The 15,382-nt window shown below is 43.8% G+C and overlaps 1 protein-coding gene across 3 annotated transcripts in view; it reads right to left on the reverse strand.

The window, feature by feature from the left end:
• Nucleotides 1–15,382, reverse strand: part of LOC109028477 (putative uncharacterized protein ANKRD13C-DT) — a 30,995-nt gene that overhangs the window by 12,331 nt on the left and 3,282 nt on the right. The window contains exons 2-5 of one of the 3 annotated variants that reach the window (XM_055350761.2): nt 6,800–6,982; nt 6,590–6,683; nt 6,143–6,194; nt 5,103–5,510 (exon numbers count right to left, since the gene is read on the reverse strand). In XM_055350761.2, the coding sequence (XP_055206736.1) occupies nt 6,596–6,683; nt 6,800–6,982 (271 nt within the window). In that variant the 3' untranslated portion in view covers nt 5,103–5,510; nt 6,143–6,194; nt 6,590–6,595. Of the gene's footprint in view, nt 1–5,102; nt 5,511–6,142; nt 6,195–6,589; nt 6,684–6,799; nt 6,983–15,382 lie in introns of those variants that run through there. The other 2 variants (XM_055350766.2, XM_063697687.1) reach the window with 2 other exon arrangements.

The raw sequence follows: 15,382 nt of genomic DNA on the forward strand, positions 1-15,382 counted from the left end.
CAGAGTCCCCTTTTTTTTAAGCAGTGAGTAAGTCGAGGCCTCGGCGATTTTGGAGGAAAGAGAAATGCAAAGCCAGCAATTGTTTGTTAATGGAGGATTAGAAATGGCTAGGAGAGAGTGAGTGAGATTGATAGCATGGTGGATATAGCTGGGGAGAGGTAGAGGGTGGCATAAGAACTGGAACGAGAATAACAGTGAGTATAAAAGTAAAAAATAGGACTTCATCAGGGTGAAAGTATTGGAGTGTACCCTGTGAGGAAAGATTATCTATCCACTTTAAGAGACACTTAAGGGTGGCGGTTTGAGTTAAAACCAGGAGATATCAGTTATGATGGTTTGAAGGAAAAGTGTAAACCGGCAGTGTAAACAAGGGCAGGGTATTTACAAGTAGTTGAGAATGGTGAATAGGAGTATGACTAGACAGAAGATAGTGGGGATGACAAGTTTTTGGGGCACAGTCCAAGTTGGGCTGGTATCTGGAATGAAACTGGGGCCTAATAAAAAGGAGCATCCAATAAGGAGCTCAAATGTGCTGTACCCTGTAGCATCCCGAGGACAAGCCCAAATTCTGAGAAGGGCAAGTGGTAAAAGTATTGTCCAGTCCTTTTTAAGTTGGAGGCTGAGCTTGGTAAGGTGTGTTTTTAAAAGACCATTAGTCTGTTCTACCTTTCCCGAAGATTGAGGATAGTTAAGGGGTATGAAGATTCCACGGAATACCAAGAGCCTGAGAAACTACTTGGGTGATTTGACTAGTAAGGGCCAGTCCGTTATCGGACTGTATAGAGGTGGGAGGGCCAAACTGAGGAATTATGTCTGACAGAAGGGAAGAAATGACCATGGTGGCCTTCTCAGACCCTGTGGGAAAGGCCTCTACCCAATAAGTGAAAGTGTCTACCCAGACCAAGAGGTATTTTAGTTTCCTGACTTGAGGCATGTGAGTAAAGTCAATTTGCCAGTCCTGGGGGGGGGGGCAAATCCCCGAGCTTGTTATGTAGGGAAGGGAGGGGGCCTGAGAAATCCCTGAGGAGTAGTAGAATAGCAGATGGAACACTGAGAAGTGATTTTTTGAGGATAGATTTTTACGATGGAAAGGAAGTGAGAGGTTTTAAGAGATGGGCTAGCGCCTTGTAACCTACATGGAAGAGGTTATGAAATGACAACAGAATAGAATGGGCCTGTGAGGCTGGAAGGAGATATTTTCCTTGGTTCAAAAACCATTTGCATTGTGTGGGAAGAGATTGATAGGTGGAAGTTTCAGTGGGAAAGTTGGTGGGAGTGACCGATGAGAAGGAGAAAAACTGGCCATGACAACAGAAGTTGGAATGCTAGCTGCTTCTTTAGTTACCTTATCAGTATAAGCGTTGCCCTGAGTGATGGGATCTGACGTCTTTTGATAGTCCTTGCTATGAAAGACACCAGCTTCCTTTGGAAGTAAAGCAGCCTTGAGAAGAGTTTTTATTAAAGAGGCATTAATTATGGAGGACCCTTGTGTAGTGAGGAAACCTCTTTTTGTCCATATAACAGCATGGTGGTGCAGGATATGGAAAGCATATTTAGAGTCAGTATAAATATTGACGCGTAGTCTCTTTGCAAGAGTGAGGGCCCCAGTTAAGGCAATGAGTTCAGCTTGCTGAGAGGTAGTGGAGGGCAGCAGAGCAGTAGCCTCAATGATAGATGTGGAAGATACTACAGCATAGCCTGCCTTGCTGGTGAGTGGCTATTAGGCCTGGTGGAACTGCCGTCGATAAACCAAGTGTGATCAGGGTGAGGAACAGGAAAGAAGAAAATATGGAGAAATGGAGTGAATGTCAGGTGGATTAGAGAGATACAGTCATTGGGGTCAGGTGTGGTATCCAGAATAATGTGGGGACCAGCCTAAAGCAGTAAGGTCAAGTTGTTTGGATAGAAAGGCTACAGGGTGCGGTCCTGGCTCTTGTGTAAGAATTCCGACCACACAGCCCTGCACTTCAACTGTGTGTAATGAAAAAAGGGTTGTGATGAGTTAGGGAGAGCTAGTGTGGGAGCAGCTTTTAGGGCTGTTTTTTAAGGAATGGAAAGGGGAGTGGGGAAAGGATTTACAATTTATGGGGTCAGCTAGGTTTTTTGTGTGTGTGAGTTTGTATAATGGCTTTGTTAGGATGGTAAAACCAGTTATCCAAAGGCAAAAGTATACAACCATGCCCAGGAAGGAAAGGAGTTGTTGTTTTGTAAAAGGGGTTGGGGCTTGAGAGATCAGCTGGACACGATTGGCAGGGAGAACATTTGTGTTTTCATGAAGAATTATGCCAATATAGGTAATGGATGGATGAGGAAGAAATTTGGGCTCGACTGAAGTAATGGGGGCTGTCCATGAAGCCTTGTGGCAGTACAGCCCAGGTAAGTTGCTGAGGCTGATGGGTGTCAGGGTCAGTCCAAGTGAAAGCAAACAGAGGCTGGGATGAAGGGTGCAAAGGAATAGTAAAGAAAGCATATTTGAGATCCAGAACAGAATTATGGGTTGTAGAGGGGTTGTGGAGGGAGGTATTGAGAATAGGAGAGTATATGGGTTTGGCACCATGGGGTGGATAGGCAAAACAATTTGGTTGGTAAGGCACAGATCCTGAACTAACTTGTAAGACTTGTCCAGTTTTTGGACAGGTAAAATGGGGGAATTGTAAGGAGAGTTTATAGGCTTTAAAAGGCCATGCTGTAACAGGTGAGTGATAATGGGCTTTAATCCTTTTAAAGTGTGCTGTGGGATGGGATATTGGTGTTCAGCGGGGTAAGGGTGATTAGGTTTTAATGGGATGGTAAGGGGTGCATGCTCGGTCACCAAGGAGGGAGTAGAGGTTTCCCATACATGTGGATTAAGGTGGGGGGATACAAGGGAAGGATGTGAAGGAAGCTTTGAACTGGGGAAAAGGGTGGCAATGAGGTGTGGCTGTAGCCCAGGAATAGTCAGGGAAGCAGATAATTTAATCAAAATGTCTAGACCTAATAAGGGAGCTGGGCAGGCGGGGATAACTAAAAAGGAGTGCATGAAAGAATGTTGTCCAAGTTGGCATCAGAGTTGGGGAGTTTTAAGAGGTTTAGAAGCCTGGCCATCAATACCCACAATAGTTATGGAGGCAAGGGAAACAGGCTCTTGAAGTGAAGGTAATGTGGAGTGGGTAGCCTCCGTACTGATTAAGAAGGGGACGGACTTACCCTCCACTGTAAGAGTTACCAAAAGCATCTGTGATGGTCCAGGAGGCTTCTGAGGTGATTGGGCAGCATCAGTTTCAGCTGCTAAGCCAAGAAGATCTGGGAAGGAGTGTCAGAGAGCCTTGGGCCAGGGTTCCAGGGGCTCTGGGAGTGGCTGCCAGGGGAGTTGGACAGTCCAATTTCCAGTGGGGTCCCACACAGATGGGACATGGCTTAGGAGGAAACCGGGGCTGTGGGCATTGCTTGGCCCAGTGGCCAGATTACTGGCACTTGAAGCTAGATTCTGATGGAGGAGAGCCTGTAGGAATGCTTGACCACTGCGGCTTAGGCATTTTGAAGTTCTTGTGTGCTGGAGATGTGGCTGGGATTTCTCTCACAGTGGAGGCAAGGAATTGTTCAGAAATATGTTGCTACTTGGCTCCCTCTACTCTATTATCGTACACCATCAAGGTGAGGTTAATTAAGTCCGGTTGTGGGGTTTGAGGGCCAGAATCTAATTTTTGGAGCTTAATTTAATGTTGGGAGCAGATTGAGTAATAAAGTGCATATTGAGAATAAGACGGCCTTCTGACCTTTCAGGGTCTAGGGTTGTAAAGCTTCTCAGGGTTGCTGCAAAACGAGCCATGAACCAGGCTGGGTTTTTATATTTGATGAAAAAGAGCCTAAATGCTAATTGATTTGGGAGAGGTCGGATAAAGAAAAAGGAGCATTAACCTTGACTATGCCTTTAGCTCCAGCCACCTCTTTAAGAGGAAATTGTTGGGCAGGTTGGGGAGGGTTAGTCACAGAATGAAACCGTAAGCTGGACCTGGTGTGAGGAGGGGAGGTGATAGAAGGATTATAGGGTGGGGGAGCAGAGGCTGAGGAAGAATCAGAGCCTGATTCAGCCTGGCGGGGAGTGACCTGAGGAAGAGCAGTCTGGGGAGGAGGGGAGAGGTCAGATGGGTCGGTAGAAAAGGAAGATTGAAAAGACTCAGTGACACTTGGGGTTGGGACTGAGGGGACAGGCAGGAGGGAAAGAAGGATTTTGGATGAGTTGCATTGGGAACAGAGACTAGAGAGGGACTGATGTGTAAAAGAATGCCTGGACATCAGGCACCTCAGACCATTTGCCCATTTTATGACAAGAATTATCTAGATCTTGTAGGATGGAAAAATTGAAAGTGCTGTTTTCTGGCTATTTGGAACCATCGTCGAGTTTGTATTGGGGTCAAGTGGTATTGCAGAAGAAAATAAGGCATTTAGGTTTTAGATGAGGTGTGAGTTGAAGAGGTTTCAAGTTCTTGAGAACACAGGCTAAGGGAGGAGAAGGAAGACTGGAGGGTGGAAGGTTGCCCATAGTGAAGGAGGCAAGCCCAAAGAAAAGAGAGGGTAGAGACATGGAGAGAAGGGGTGGGGGGTGCTTGCCCCCCAGGAAAGTGGTGCTTGCCACTAAGGGTGAAGGATCAAGGCAGGCGTCCCCAGTGATCAGAGACCTCTGAAACGTGGGTGAATAATCAAGCAGGCATCCCCGCAGTAATTAAACACCAAGGGAAGACTGTCTTCCCAAGTCCGTGACCGGCGCTGGAGTTTTGGGTTCATGGATAAAACGTGTCTCCTCTGTCTCTACCAGAAAAAGGAAGGAACTGAAATTAAGAGAAGAGAGAGATTGAAGGATGGTGCCAAGATTTAAAGGAGAAAGAGGTTTAGGGATAGTGAGAGAGGTTGGAGAAGAAAGTAAAAAGAGGCCGCTTACCCAACTTAAAATTGGTGAGATGTTCTTTGGGCTGGTTGGTCTGAGGACCAGAGGTCGTAGGTGGATCTTTCTCACAGAGCAAAGAGCAGGAGGACAGGGGATTGATCTCCCAAGGGAGGTCCCCCGATCTGAGTCACGGCACCAAATGTCATGCACGTCCGTCTGAAGAGACCACCAAACAGGCTTTGCATGAGCAATAAAGCTTTTTAATCACCTAGGTGCAGGCAGGCTGAGTCCAAAAAGAGCGTCATCGAAGGGAGATAGGGGTGGGGCCATTTTATAGGATTTGGGTAGGTAAAGGAAAATTACAATCAAAGGGGGTTGTTCTATGGCGGGCAGGGGCGGGGGTCACAAGGTGCTCAGTGGGGAAGCTTCTGAGCCAGGAGAAGGAAGTTCACAAGGTTAATTGCTCAGTTAAGGTGGGGCAGAAACAAATCACAATGGTGGAATGTCATCAGTTAAGGCAGGAACCGGCCCTTTTCACTTCTTTTGTGATTCTTCACTTGCTTCAGGCCATCTGGATGTATACATGCAGGTCACAGGGGATATGATGGCTTAGCTTGGGCTCAGAGGTCTGACACACATCACTAAGCTTAAGAAATAAAACATAAGTACTCGTGTTCCAGTGAACCGACAAGGCTCCAGCCTGGGTGACAGAGCAAGACTATGAGAGGTGTTTGAAACAGGGTGACTCCATCTTGAATAGGGGCTGGGTAAACTAAGGCTGAGACCTACTAGGCTGCATTCCCAGGAAGTTAAGGAGGTCGGCACAATACAAGTCACAAAGACCTTGCTGATAAAACAGCATGCAGTAAAGAAGCCAGCCAAAACCCACCAAAAGCAAGATGGTGTTAGATATGAGTTCTAAATTTCTTTTCAAAGAATTAATATGTCAGTATGTTCAATTCTTTGCCTTTTACTTTTAAACTTCCTCATAAAGCAATCTTTTTCAATTACGTACTCCACCCTGACTCATTCTGATCACCTGCTCCACCCTACATTCCAATCACTGGCTCCACCCTACCTCATTCCAATTACCTGCTACCTGCTCTGCCCTGACTCCCGCCAAAGCACTCACCCCTTCATTCTCTTTAAATTAGCCAATCGGAATTAGTTTAGGCTGTGCAGTCTAACCCTAGCCAATAGGGGAATGACACAGCAACAGGGGCCATGTGCTTCAGGGATAAGAACCCCTTCCCCTCCCTTGTCCAAATGAGCGCTTACCATTGTTTCATCTGTAAGGGTGCACCCTTCTATATAGAAGTAACTTGCCTTGCTGAGAATTAAAAAGAAAATTTTATATTCGAGTGCTAGTTCTTTTGTGGCACCAAAACTTTATATATAACAAAAGTGACCTCTTGGTCATCTTCACTGCTCATTATATGCTAATTATAATACATTAGCATGCTAAGAGACACTCCCACCAGCACCATGACAGTTTACAAATGCCATGGCAATGTCAGGAAGTCACCCTATATGGTCTAAAAAGGAGAGGAACCCTCAGTTTCAGGAATTGCCTACCCCTTTCCTGGAAAACTCATGAATAATCCACCCCCTGTTTAGGGTATACAAAAATAACTGAGTATTCTTAGTTGAGCAGCCTGTGCCACTGCTCTGTCTATGGAGTAGCCATTCTTTATTCCTTTACTTTCTTAATAAACTTGCTTTTACCTTACTCTATGGATTTGCCTCGAATTCTTTCTTGCAAGAGATCCAAGAACGCTCTCTTGGGGTCTGGATAGGGACCCCTTTCCGTTGACAAGACCTATCACAGAAAAAAAAAATCACATAAGTACTCTTTAAAAAGAGGAAAAACCTAAAAAGCAAAAATTAAAAATACATATACAATACAAACACACACAGTAGAATTTTCTTATATACCCCTGATGGTGTTTTTCTCCTTCGTGCTCCATTGAAACCACTATCTTGAATTTGGCGTTATTATTCCCACACATTTGGCTTCGTACTTTAACTACATCCATAACTCTAAACAACTCAAACAGATGGTTGAGGGGTGAGTAAGGTTGCCAGACGAAATACAAGGTGTCGGCGAAAAGAGTCAATCTGTAAAATATTAGAAGAGATTTATTCTCAGCCAAATGTGAGTGATCATGTTCTGTGACACAGACCTCAGGAGGCCCTGAGAACATGTGTCTCAGGTGGTCCGGGAGCAGCTTGGTTTTACTCATTTTAGGGAGACATGGGACATTAATCAAACACATTTAAGAAATACATTGTTTGGTTCAGAAAAGCAGGACAACTCAAAGTGGTTGGTGAGGAGGGCTTTCAGTATGATTTAAACACTTTCTGGTTGACGGTTGAGTTTATCTAAATACCTGGGATCAATAGAAAGGAAATGTCTGGCTTGCAGAGACCAAAGTTTTATCATGCAGATGAAGTCTCCAGGTAGCAGGCTTCAGAGAGAATAGATTGTAAATGCTTCTTATCAGATTTAAGGTCTGTGTTGATGTTAATGCCTGAGAGGTATCATGAAGCAGATCGGACCCCCACTTCTCATCATGGCCTCAAGCAGTCTCTAAGGTTAATTTTTTTTTTTCTTTTTTTGAGACGGAATTTCACTCGTTACCCAGGCTGGAGAGCAATGACACAATCTGAACTCACCGCAACCTCCACCTCCTGGGTTCAAGCGATTCTCCTGCCTCAGCCTTCTGAGTGGCTGGGGTTACAGGTGCCTGCCACCATGCTCAGCTAATTTTTGTGTTTTTAGTAGAGACGGGGTTTCACCATGTTGTCCAGGCTGGTCTCGAACTCCTGACCTCAGGTGATCCGCCCGCCTCGGCCTCCCAAAGCGCTGGGATTACAGACGTGAACCACTGCACCCAGCCTCTCAGGTTAAATTTTAAGAGCTCCCTGGCCATGGAGGAAGTCCATTCAGATGATTGGGGGGCTTTACAATTTTATTTTTGGTTTACAGAAGTGCCCAGGTAAATGTGAATTTCAGATAAACAACAATTTTTTTTTTTTTTTTTTTTTTTGAGACGGAGTCTTGCTCTGTCACCCAGGCTGGAGTGCAGTGGCACCATCTCAGCTCACTGCAAGCTCCGCCTCCCGGGTTCATGCCATTCTCTTGCCTCAGCCTCCCGAATAGCTGGGACTACAGGCGCCCACCACCACGCCCGGCTAATTTTTTGTATTTCTTAGTAGAGACGAGGTTTCACTGTGTTAGCCAGGATGGTCTCGATCTCCCGACCTCGTGATCCACCCACCTCGGCCTCCCAAAGTGCTGGTATTACAGGCATGAGCCACTGTGCCTGGCCAACGCCAATTTTTTTTTTTTTTAGTGTAAGTACATCCCAAATATTGCACGGGACAATACCTCAAGTATTACAAATATCCCTGTCCTATTTGGGATACACTTATACTAAAAAGTTGTTGTATATTTGAACTTTAAATTTAACTGGGTGTCCTGTAATTTTATTTGATACATCTGGCAATCCAAGGGGTGAGTGATGTGAGGTTTTGTGTGTGCAAGCACAGGTGGGAAATGGGAGTCACAGATCAGTTAGGAGACAGTTTCAAGTGATAGTAGCCTGAACCCAAATATGGCTAGTGGTATAAACCAAAAATAAAATTCTAAGATCCCCCTTCCAACCATCTATCTGAATGGACTTCCTCCTCATTCACGGCTCTTTTAAAATTTAACTGCAGAGACTGTGGCAGGTCCTGATGGGAAGTGGTGGTTGAACATGCCTCATTATACCTCTTCATCATTAACATCAGCACAGACTTTAAGTCTGATAAGAAACATTTTACATTCTCTTCTCTCCGAAGCCTAGTACTTGAAGGCTTCCTCTGCAAATAAGAACTCGGTCTCCATAATCCTTTATCTTAAGCCAGACAATCCTTTCTGTTAATTCTAGGTCTTTAGACAAACTCAACCAATTATCAACCAGAAAATGTTTAAATATACCTATAAGCCGGGCGCAGTGACTCAGGCCTGTAATCCCAGCACTTTGGGAGGCCAAGGCAGGCGGATCACTTGAGGTCAGGAGTTCAAGAACAGCCTGGCCAATATGGTGAAACCCCGTCTCTACTGAAAATATAAAAATTAGCCAGGCGTGGTGGCACATGCCTGTAGTCCCAGCTATTCGGGAGGCTGAGGCAGGAGAACTGCTTGAACCCAAGAAGCTGAGGTTGCAGTGAGCCGAGATACCATTGTACTCCAGCCTGGATGTCCCAGGGAGACTCGTCTCAAACAAAACAAAACAAAACAAAAACAAATAAATTTACCGATAGCCTGAAGTCTCCCTCACCACCTCAAGTTGTTCTGCCTCTCTGGACCAAACCAATGTATTTCTTAAATGTGTTTGGTTAATGTCTCGTGCCTCCCTAAAATGTATAAAACTAAGCTGCACCCGACTACCTGGGGCACATGTTCTCAGGACCTCCTGAGGGCTGTGTCACAGGCCATGGTCACTCATATTTGATTCAGAAGAAATCTCTTCAAATATTTGACAGAGTTTGACTCTTCATCGGCAGTGGAAAAATCAAGAGAAAGAGTTCCATTTTAGAGCAGTAGGTAGAAAGTAGGTAGAAAGGTCAAGATTTTGTGACTGGTTGAATGTGGGGTTTATGGCTGTTAACGGTGGAGGGGGTCAAGGTTCTTGGCATCTTGAACAAAGAATTGGACAAAACGCACAAACAAAGCAAGGATGGAATGAAGGGTTTTATTGAAAATGAAAGTACACTCCACAGCGTGGGAGCATTATAGGGGCTCAAAGGACCTGTTACAGATTTTTTGGGGAGTGTAAATACCCCCTAGAGGATTCCATTGGTTACTTGTGTTACACCCTATGTAAATGGAGAGGATGAAGTAAAATTACAAAGTTATTTACAGCATACATCTTATGGAGAGGATATTTCCTGTCATAGCTGAAGCGTGAATTGGCCTTGTGTTCCCTGCCTCCAGACCCTATTTTCCTGCCTCATGGCAAGGGAGGAGTCAAAGGTAATGAGAAGTGAAATATGGATTTGGTCAGTGAGATTGCTGATGGAGATGAGTTTCATTTTGGAAGTTTTGAGTTAGTTGTTCTTGAGGAATTTTTATTTTATTTTATTTTTGAGATGGAGTCTTGCTCTGTCACCCAGGCTGGAGTGCAGTGGCATGATCTTGGCTTACTGCAACCTCTGCCCCCAGGTAAAAGTGATTCTCCTGCCTCAGCCTTCCGAGTAGCTGGGATTACAAGCGCCTGCCACCACGCCCAGCTAATTTTTGTATTTTTAGGAGAGACTAAAAATACAATATGGGGTTTGGCCATATTGGCCAGGCTGGTCTCGAACTCCTGACCACAGGTGATCCACCCACCTCGGCCTCCCCAAGTGCTAGGATTATAGGCATGAGCCACTGCGCCCGGCCCGGAGTATTTAGACTATAGATACAGATGTAGTTACATATATTCTGAGCAATAAAGTAATTTAAAATAAAACATATCCAGGAAGCTATGGACACATGTACTGACCCTTGTCTATCTATACCATTTAATCTCTTACACACTACTCATTGTGCCTTTTTTTTTTTTTTTTTTTTTTTTGAGACAGTCTTGCCCTGTCACCCAGGCTGGATCTCGGCTCACTGTAACCTCCGCTTGCCAGGTTCAAGCATTTCTCCTGCTCGGCCTCTGTAGTAACTGGGATTATAGGCATGTACCACCAAGCCTGACTAATTTTTGTATTTTTTAGTAGAGATGGGTTTTTGTCATGTTGGCCAGTCTGGTCTCGAACTCCTGGCCTCAAGTGATCCACCTGCGTCGGTCTTCCAAAGTGTTGGGCCTACCCATTGTGTCTTAACCTCTTCTTTCACTAAAAAACCCATTCCTGTCTCTGTTCTAATTCTCTTGTTTCTAGCCTTTGTCGATCTAAAAATAATTTTAATTAATGAATGTTTTACTTTATCTTTTCCTTTTCATCTCATTGACTCAGCCTTTCACTGTGCTCCTGGCATTTTTTCTCCCTCTTCCTCCAAATCAGTCTGTAGGTTTTATCTGTCTCAAAGGAATTTCTTCCTTCAGGAACTTCCAGCTGTTATTGGCTCTGGTTTCCCTGGCAACCCCTGCTTCTCAGATTTTTTTTCTGATTACTTAAGAGAAATTCTACAAAATCACTGATAACCACTGATCAGAAACTGTAGAAGAAAGAGAAAGTGCTCTGCATTGCCTCTGAGAAAGGAAGGGGGCAGATTTAGAGGAAAGAGAAAAATACTGAGACCCAGGGAGATGGAAGTAAAATGTGTGAATTAAGTATTGATTTACATGGTTTGTTATTTTCATCTGTCAGTGTACTGCTGTGTCGTCAGATTTCAGAGACAATGACCTCATTTAGTTAGATAGCCCTATCATCTATCAAACAAAATACTCCTAGATCTTGTTCAACCATTGTGGAATGTAGGAAATCATATTCCAGATTATTGTGAGAATATAAAACACAAATATTCAGAGAAGATGAAAGAAAAAAGATGTAGACTAAACTTGCACTAATATTTACATTAGAAACATTATTAGTATGCAATGCAATGAGAATTGAGCAAGGTTAGTAACTACAGATCCTAATTGGAAGTCTGTTGATACATTTAAAAAATATAACGAGTGAGATTTTATTTTGTACAGTACTGCTGTTCTGTATTTCATGTTACCATACTACTGCTTTTGTTAAATGAAGACACCAGGACAGGGATTAGGTGCTTTGTGTAGGGCTAATACAGATACATAAATTTCTGGCAAAATTCACAACGTTCTTTCTTAGAGACAGATTTAACTGTCTAGTCAGTGTTTGGTGTTGGTGAGCACATAAACTATCTAACAAAACTCTCATTAGAAAAAGTTGAAAAACATTCATTTTTCAGAAGCTTTCTGCTATTCAAGACAAATTGAGCATTATTTGAGTTAACTACACCAGGAGAGAAATTAATTTGCTAATTTGTAGAACTACAGAGTATTACCTAGCAAATTCAGTAGTTTAGTTTTCAGGTTTTTTTTTTTTTTCCTTTTGGCATGGAGTCTAGCTCTGTTGCCCAGGCAGGAGTGCAATGGCACAATCTCGGCTCACTGCAACCTCTGCCTCCCCGGTTCAAGAGATTCTCCTGCCTCAGCGTCCCGGATAGTTCGGATTATAGGGGTCCACCATCATGTCCGGCTAATTTTTGTATTTTTAGTAGAGACGGGGTTTCGCCATGTTGGCCAGGCTGGTCTCGAACTCCTGGCCTCAGGTGATCTACCCGCCTCAGCCTCCCAAAGTGCTGGGATTACAGGCGTGAGCCACTGCGCCTGGCCAGTAGTTTAGTTCTATACTTGAATTGTTGGATTGCATTCTATCTTGTAAAATTTGAATAAAAAGTAAATACAGTGTTTACCAGTGAAGTTATTTACTCATTACATATTGATATAATTGATAATCACTACATATTTTATCATATTGAATTCAAGACACTGTGATAACAGATTTTTTTGAAGCAAAATCCTGTTTTAAGTCTTTGGATATAGTACTTTTGCTGACCACTCTTGCATTTGTCTCTCCAACATTATTCCCCACCTCATTCCCATTATGAAACAGTTCACTGTTTGGAGAGCTGGGCCCCACCTCCAGCTCCGAGATCAATCCTGATTGGGTGAAACTAATCTGAGTAACCCCTCCTTCACAGGGGTTTGTCAGATAACCCAGGCTTGAGCCAATCACCATTCTCTGGGACACAGATTGGACTGAGTTATCTTGTAACTGTCATACTCCAGATTTATGTGGGAGCAGCAACTCCTTTGGACCTTAAGGAGGAAGCACATGGCTGCTTTTACCTGCTGGCAGCTATCTTGTGTTCTTGAAGGAAGCAGGCCTGAGGAGGACTCCTCATACAGAGAGAAACACTGAGAGATTCACTGAAAAACTGACATGGGATCCTGAGGGGCCACTCTTGAAGACTTATCTCTGCACCTTTCTGGTATGTAAGTCAATACATTCCTTTAATTTAACCCTGTTTCAATTGAATTTATTGTTACTTCTATATGAAAAACAAAAAGTCCTAAATGATATATCTACTCTTTGGCTTCATGTAAGAATTCAAGAGTGTAGCAGCTAATTTCAGTGTAGTTATATTGGGATTATTTAAGAAGTTTATTTAGCATCTCATTACTGAGTCTGCAGTTGTCTTAGTACCTTGTAGATACTTGGGGTTTTGTGTTCTAATAGACTGATTAATTCAACAACTGCTTATTATTAATATTAAGCATTCACTCCCTGTAGGGCACTGTGCATACAGCAATGATCAGTATGATTCCAGTGCTCAGAGAGCTCCAAGGATTAGTTGAGACCAGACAAGAATATCAAGGAGGCATGCAGAAGTTACAATGGGAAATCAAAAAGAAGACAAAGGAGGGACACCTAATTCAGAACGATGGGTTTGTTGGATACGAGAGAAAAGGAGACGAATGGGGAGGTATCATCAAAGATTCCTAAGAAGAAGTTCCTAACTTCTGTTTTTGTGCCATTGACTCTTTGGCAGTGTGGAGAAACCCAGGGACCCATTTTCAGAACAGTGTTTTTAAATGCATAAAATATTTTGGATTAAAAGGAAATTCTGAGTATTGAAATAGCTAACAAAATATTTTAAAAGCAAATTTGTAATACAGTAACGTATATGCTTCTTTATTAACTAAAGAACGAGATATAGCAATGAGCATACCTATTAAGATAATTTTAGAGGTACTAATGACTATAAATGAAATTTTGAGTTGTCTGCAGCAACTGTTACGTGAAATGAAAATACCTGTGGTTTTTAGGCCGGGCGCGGTGGCTCACGCCTGTAATCCCAGCACTTTGGGAGGCCGAGGCGGGCGGATCACGAGGTCAGGAGATCGAGACCATCCTGGCTAACATAGTGAAACCCCGTCTCTACTAAAAATACAAAAAATTAGCTGGGCGCGGTAGCGGGCGCCTGTAGTCCCAGCTACTCGGGAGGCTGAGGCAGGAGAATGGCGTGAACCTGGGAGGCGGAGCTTGCAGTGAGCCGAGATCGCGCCACTGCACTCCAGCCTGGGCTACAGAGCAAGACTCCGTCTCAAAAAAAAAAGAAAATACCTGTGGTTTTTTTGGTTGTGAAGTCACAGGTACTACTAATGCTAATATTATTGTGGTTTGTGGCATATGTTCATAATAGAATGACATGCTAAATTTTATTTGGAAAGTTAGTTCAACATAATTTCCTGGTTCTGAATTCTATGCCAAGTTAAAAAAAAAATCTGTGCTAAGAAGAGATAAAATTTGATGTTAATTCTTTTTTTTTTTTTTTTTTTAAGACAGAGTCTCGCTGTATCGCCCAGGCTGGTGTGCAGCGGTGCAATCTCACTGCAACCTTTGCCTCCTGGGTTCAAGCCATTCTCCTGCCTCAGCCTCCCGGCAGCTGGGACTACAAGCAGACGTCACCATGCCTGGCTGATTCTTTTTGTATTTTTCAGTAGAAATGGGGTTTCACCATGTTGGTCAGGCCGATCTTGAACTCCTGACCTCAAGTGACTTGCCCACCTTGGCCTTCCAAAGTGCTGGGATTACAGGCATGAGCCACCACGCCCAGCCCTAGAAAGCTTTTCTGATCATCCAATTTCTATTTTCCCCAAATAGAATTAACGACTTCCTTTTCTATATTGTATTGGGAGCTTATATAATTTCAATCCTTGTATTTTTCATAATGTATTACAATCATATTTCTATCATTTTTTATAATATATTGTAATCTTATATTTCTGTCATTTTTACAAGCCCTTAAAAATAATGGATGGGGCCAAGTGCAGTGGCTCACACCTGTAATCTCAGCACTTTGGGAGGCCGAGGTGGAAGGATCACCTGGGCCCAGGAGTTCAAGACCAGCCTGACCAACAGAGTGAGACACAGCCTCTATAAAAAATAATAATAATAATGAATGGGCTGGGGGCAGTAGCTCACACCTGTAATCAATCCCAACACTTCAGGAAGCCGAGGTGGGTAGATGGCTTGAGTCCAGGAGTTTGAGACTAGCCTGGGTGACATGGCCAAACCCAGTCTCTACAACAAAATACAAAAATTAGCTGGGCCCTGTAGTCCCAGCACTTGGGAGGCTGAGGCGGGAGGATCCACTTGAGCATGGGAGGTGGAAGTTGCAGTGAGCTGAGATCACGCCACTGTGCTCCAGCCTAGCTGACAAAATGAGACTCCATCTCAAAAAAACAACAAAAAATAAGTCTTGGTGTGGTGGCTCATGCCTGTAATCCCAGCACTTTGGGAGGCCGAGGTGGGCGGATCACCTGAGGTCAGAAGTTCGAGACTCAGCCTGGCCAACATGGTGAAACCCCATCTCTATTAAAAATACAAAAATTAGCTTGGCATGGTGGTGGAGACCTGTAATGCCAACTACTTGGGAGGCTGAGGCAGGAGAATTGCTTGAACCCAGGAGGCGGAGGTTGCAGTGAGCTGAGACCACACCATTGC

The sequence above is a fragment of the Gorilla gorilla genome, chromosome 1 (genome assembly GCF_029281585.2).
Source record: "Gorilla gorilla gorilla isolate KB3781 chromosome 1, NHGRI_mGorGor1-v2.1_pri, whole genome shotgun sequence".
Lineage (NCBI taxonomy): Eukaryota > Metazoa > Chordata > Mammalia > Primates > Hominidae > Gorilla > Gorilla gorilla.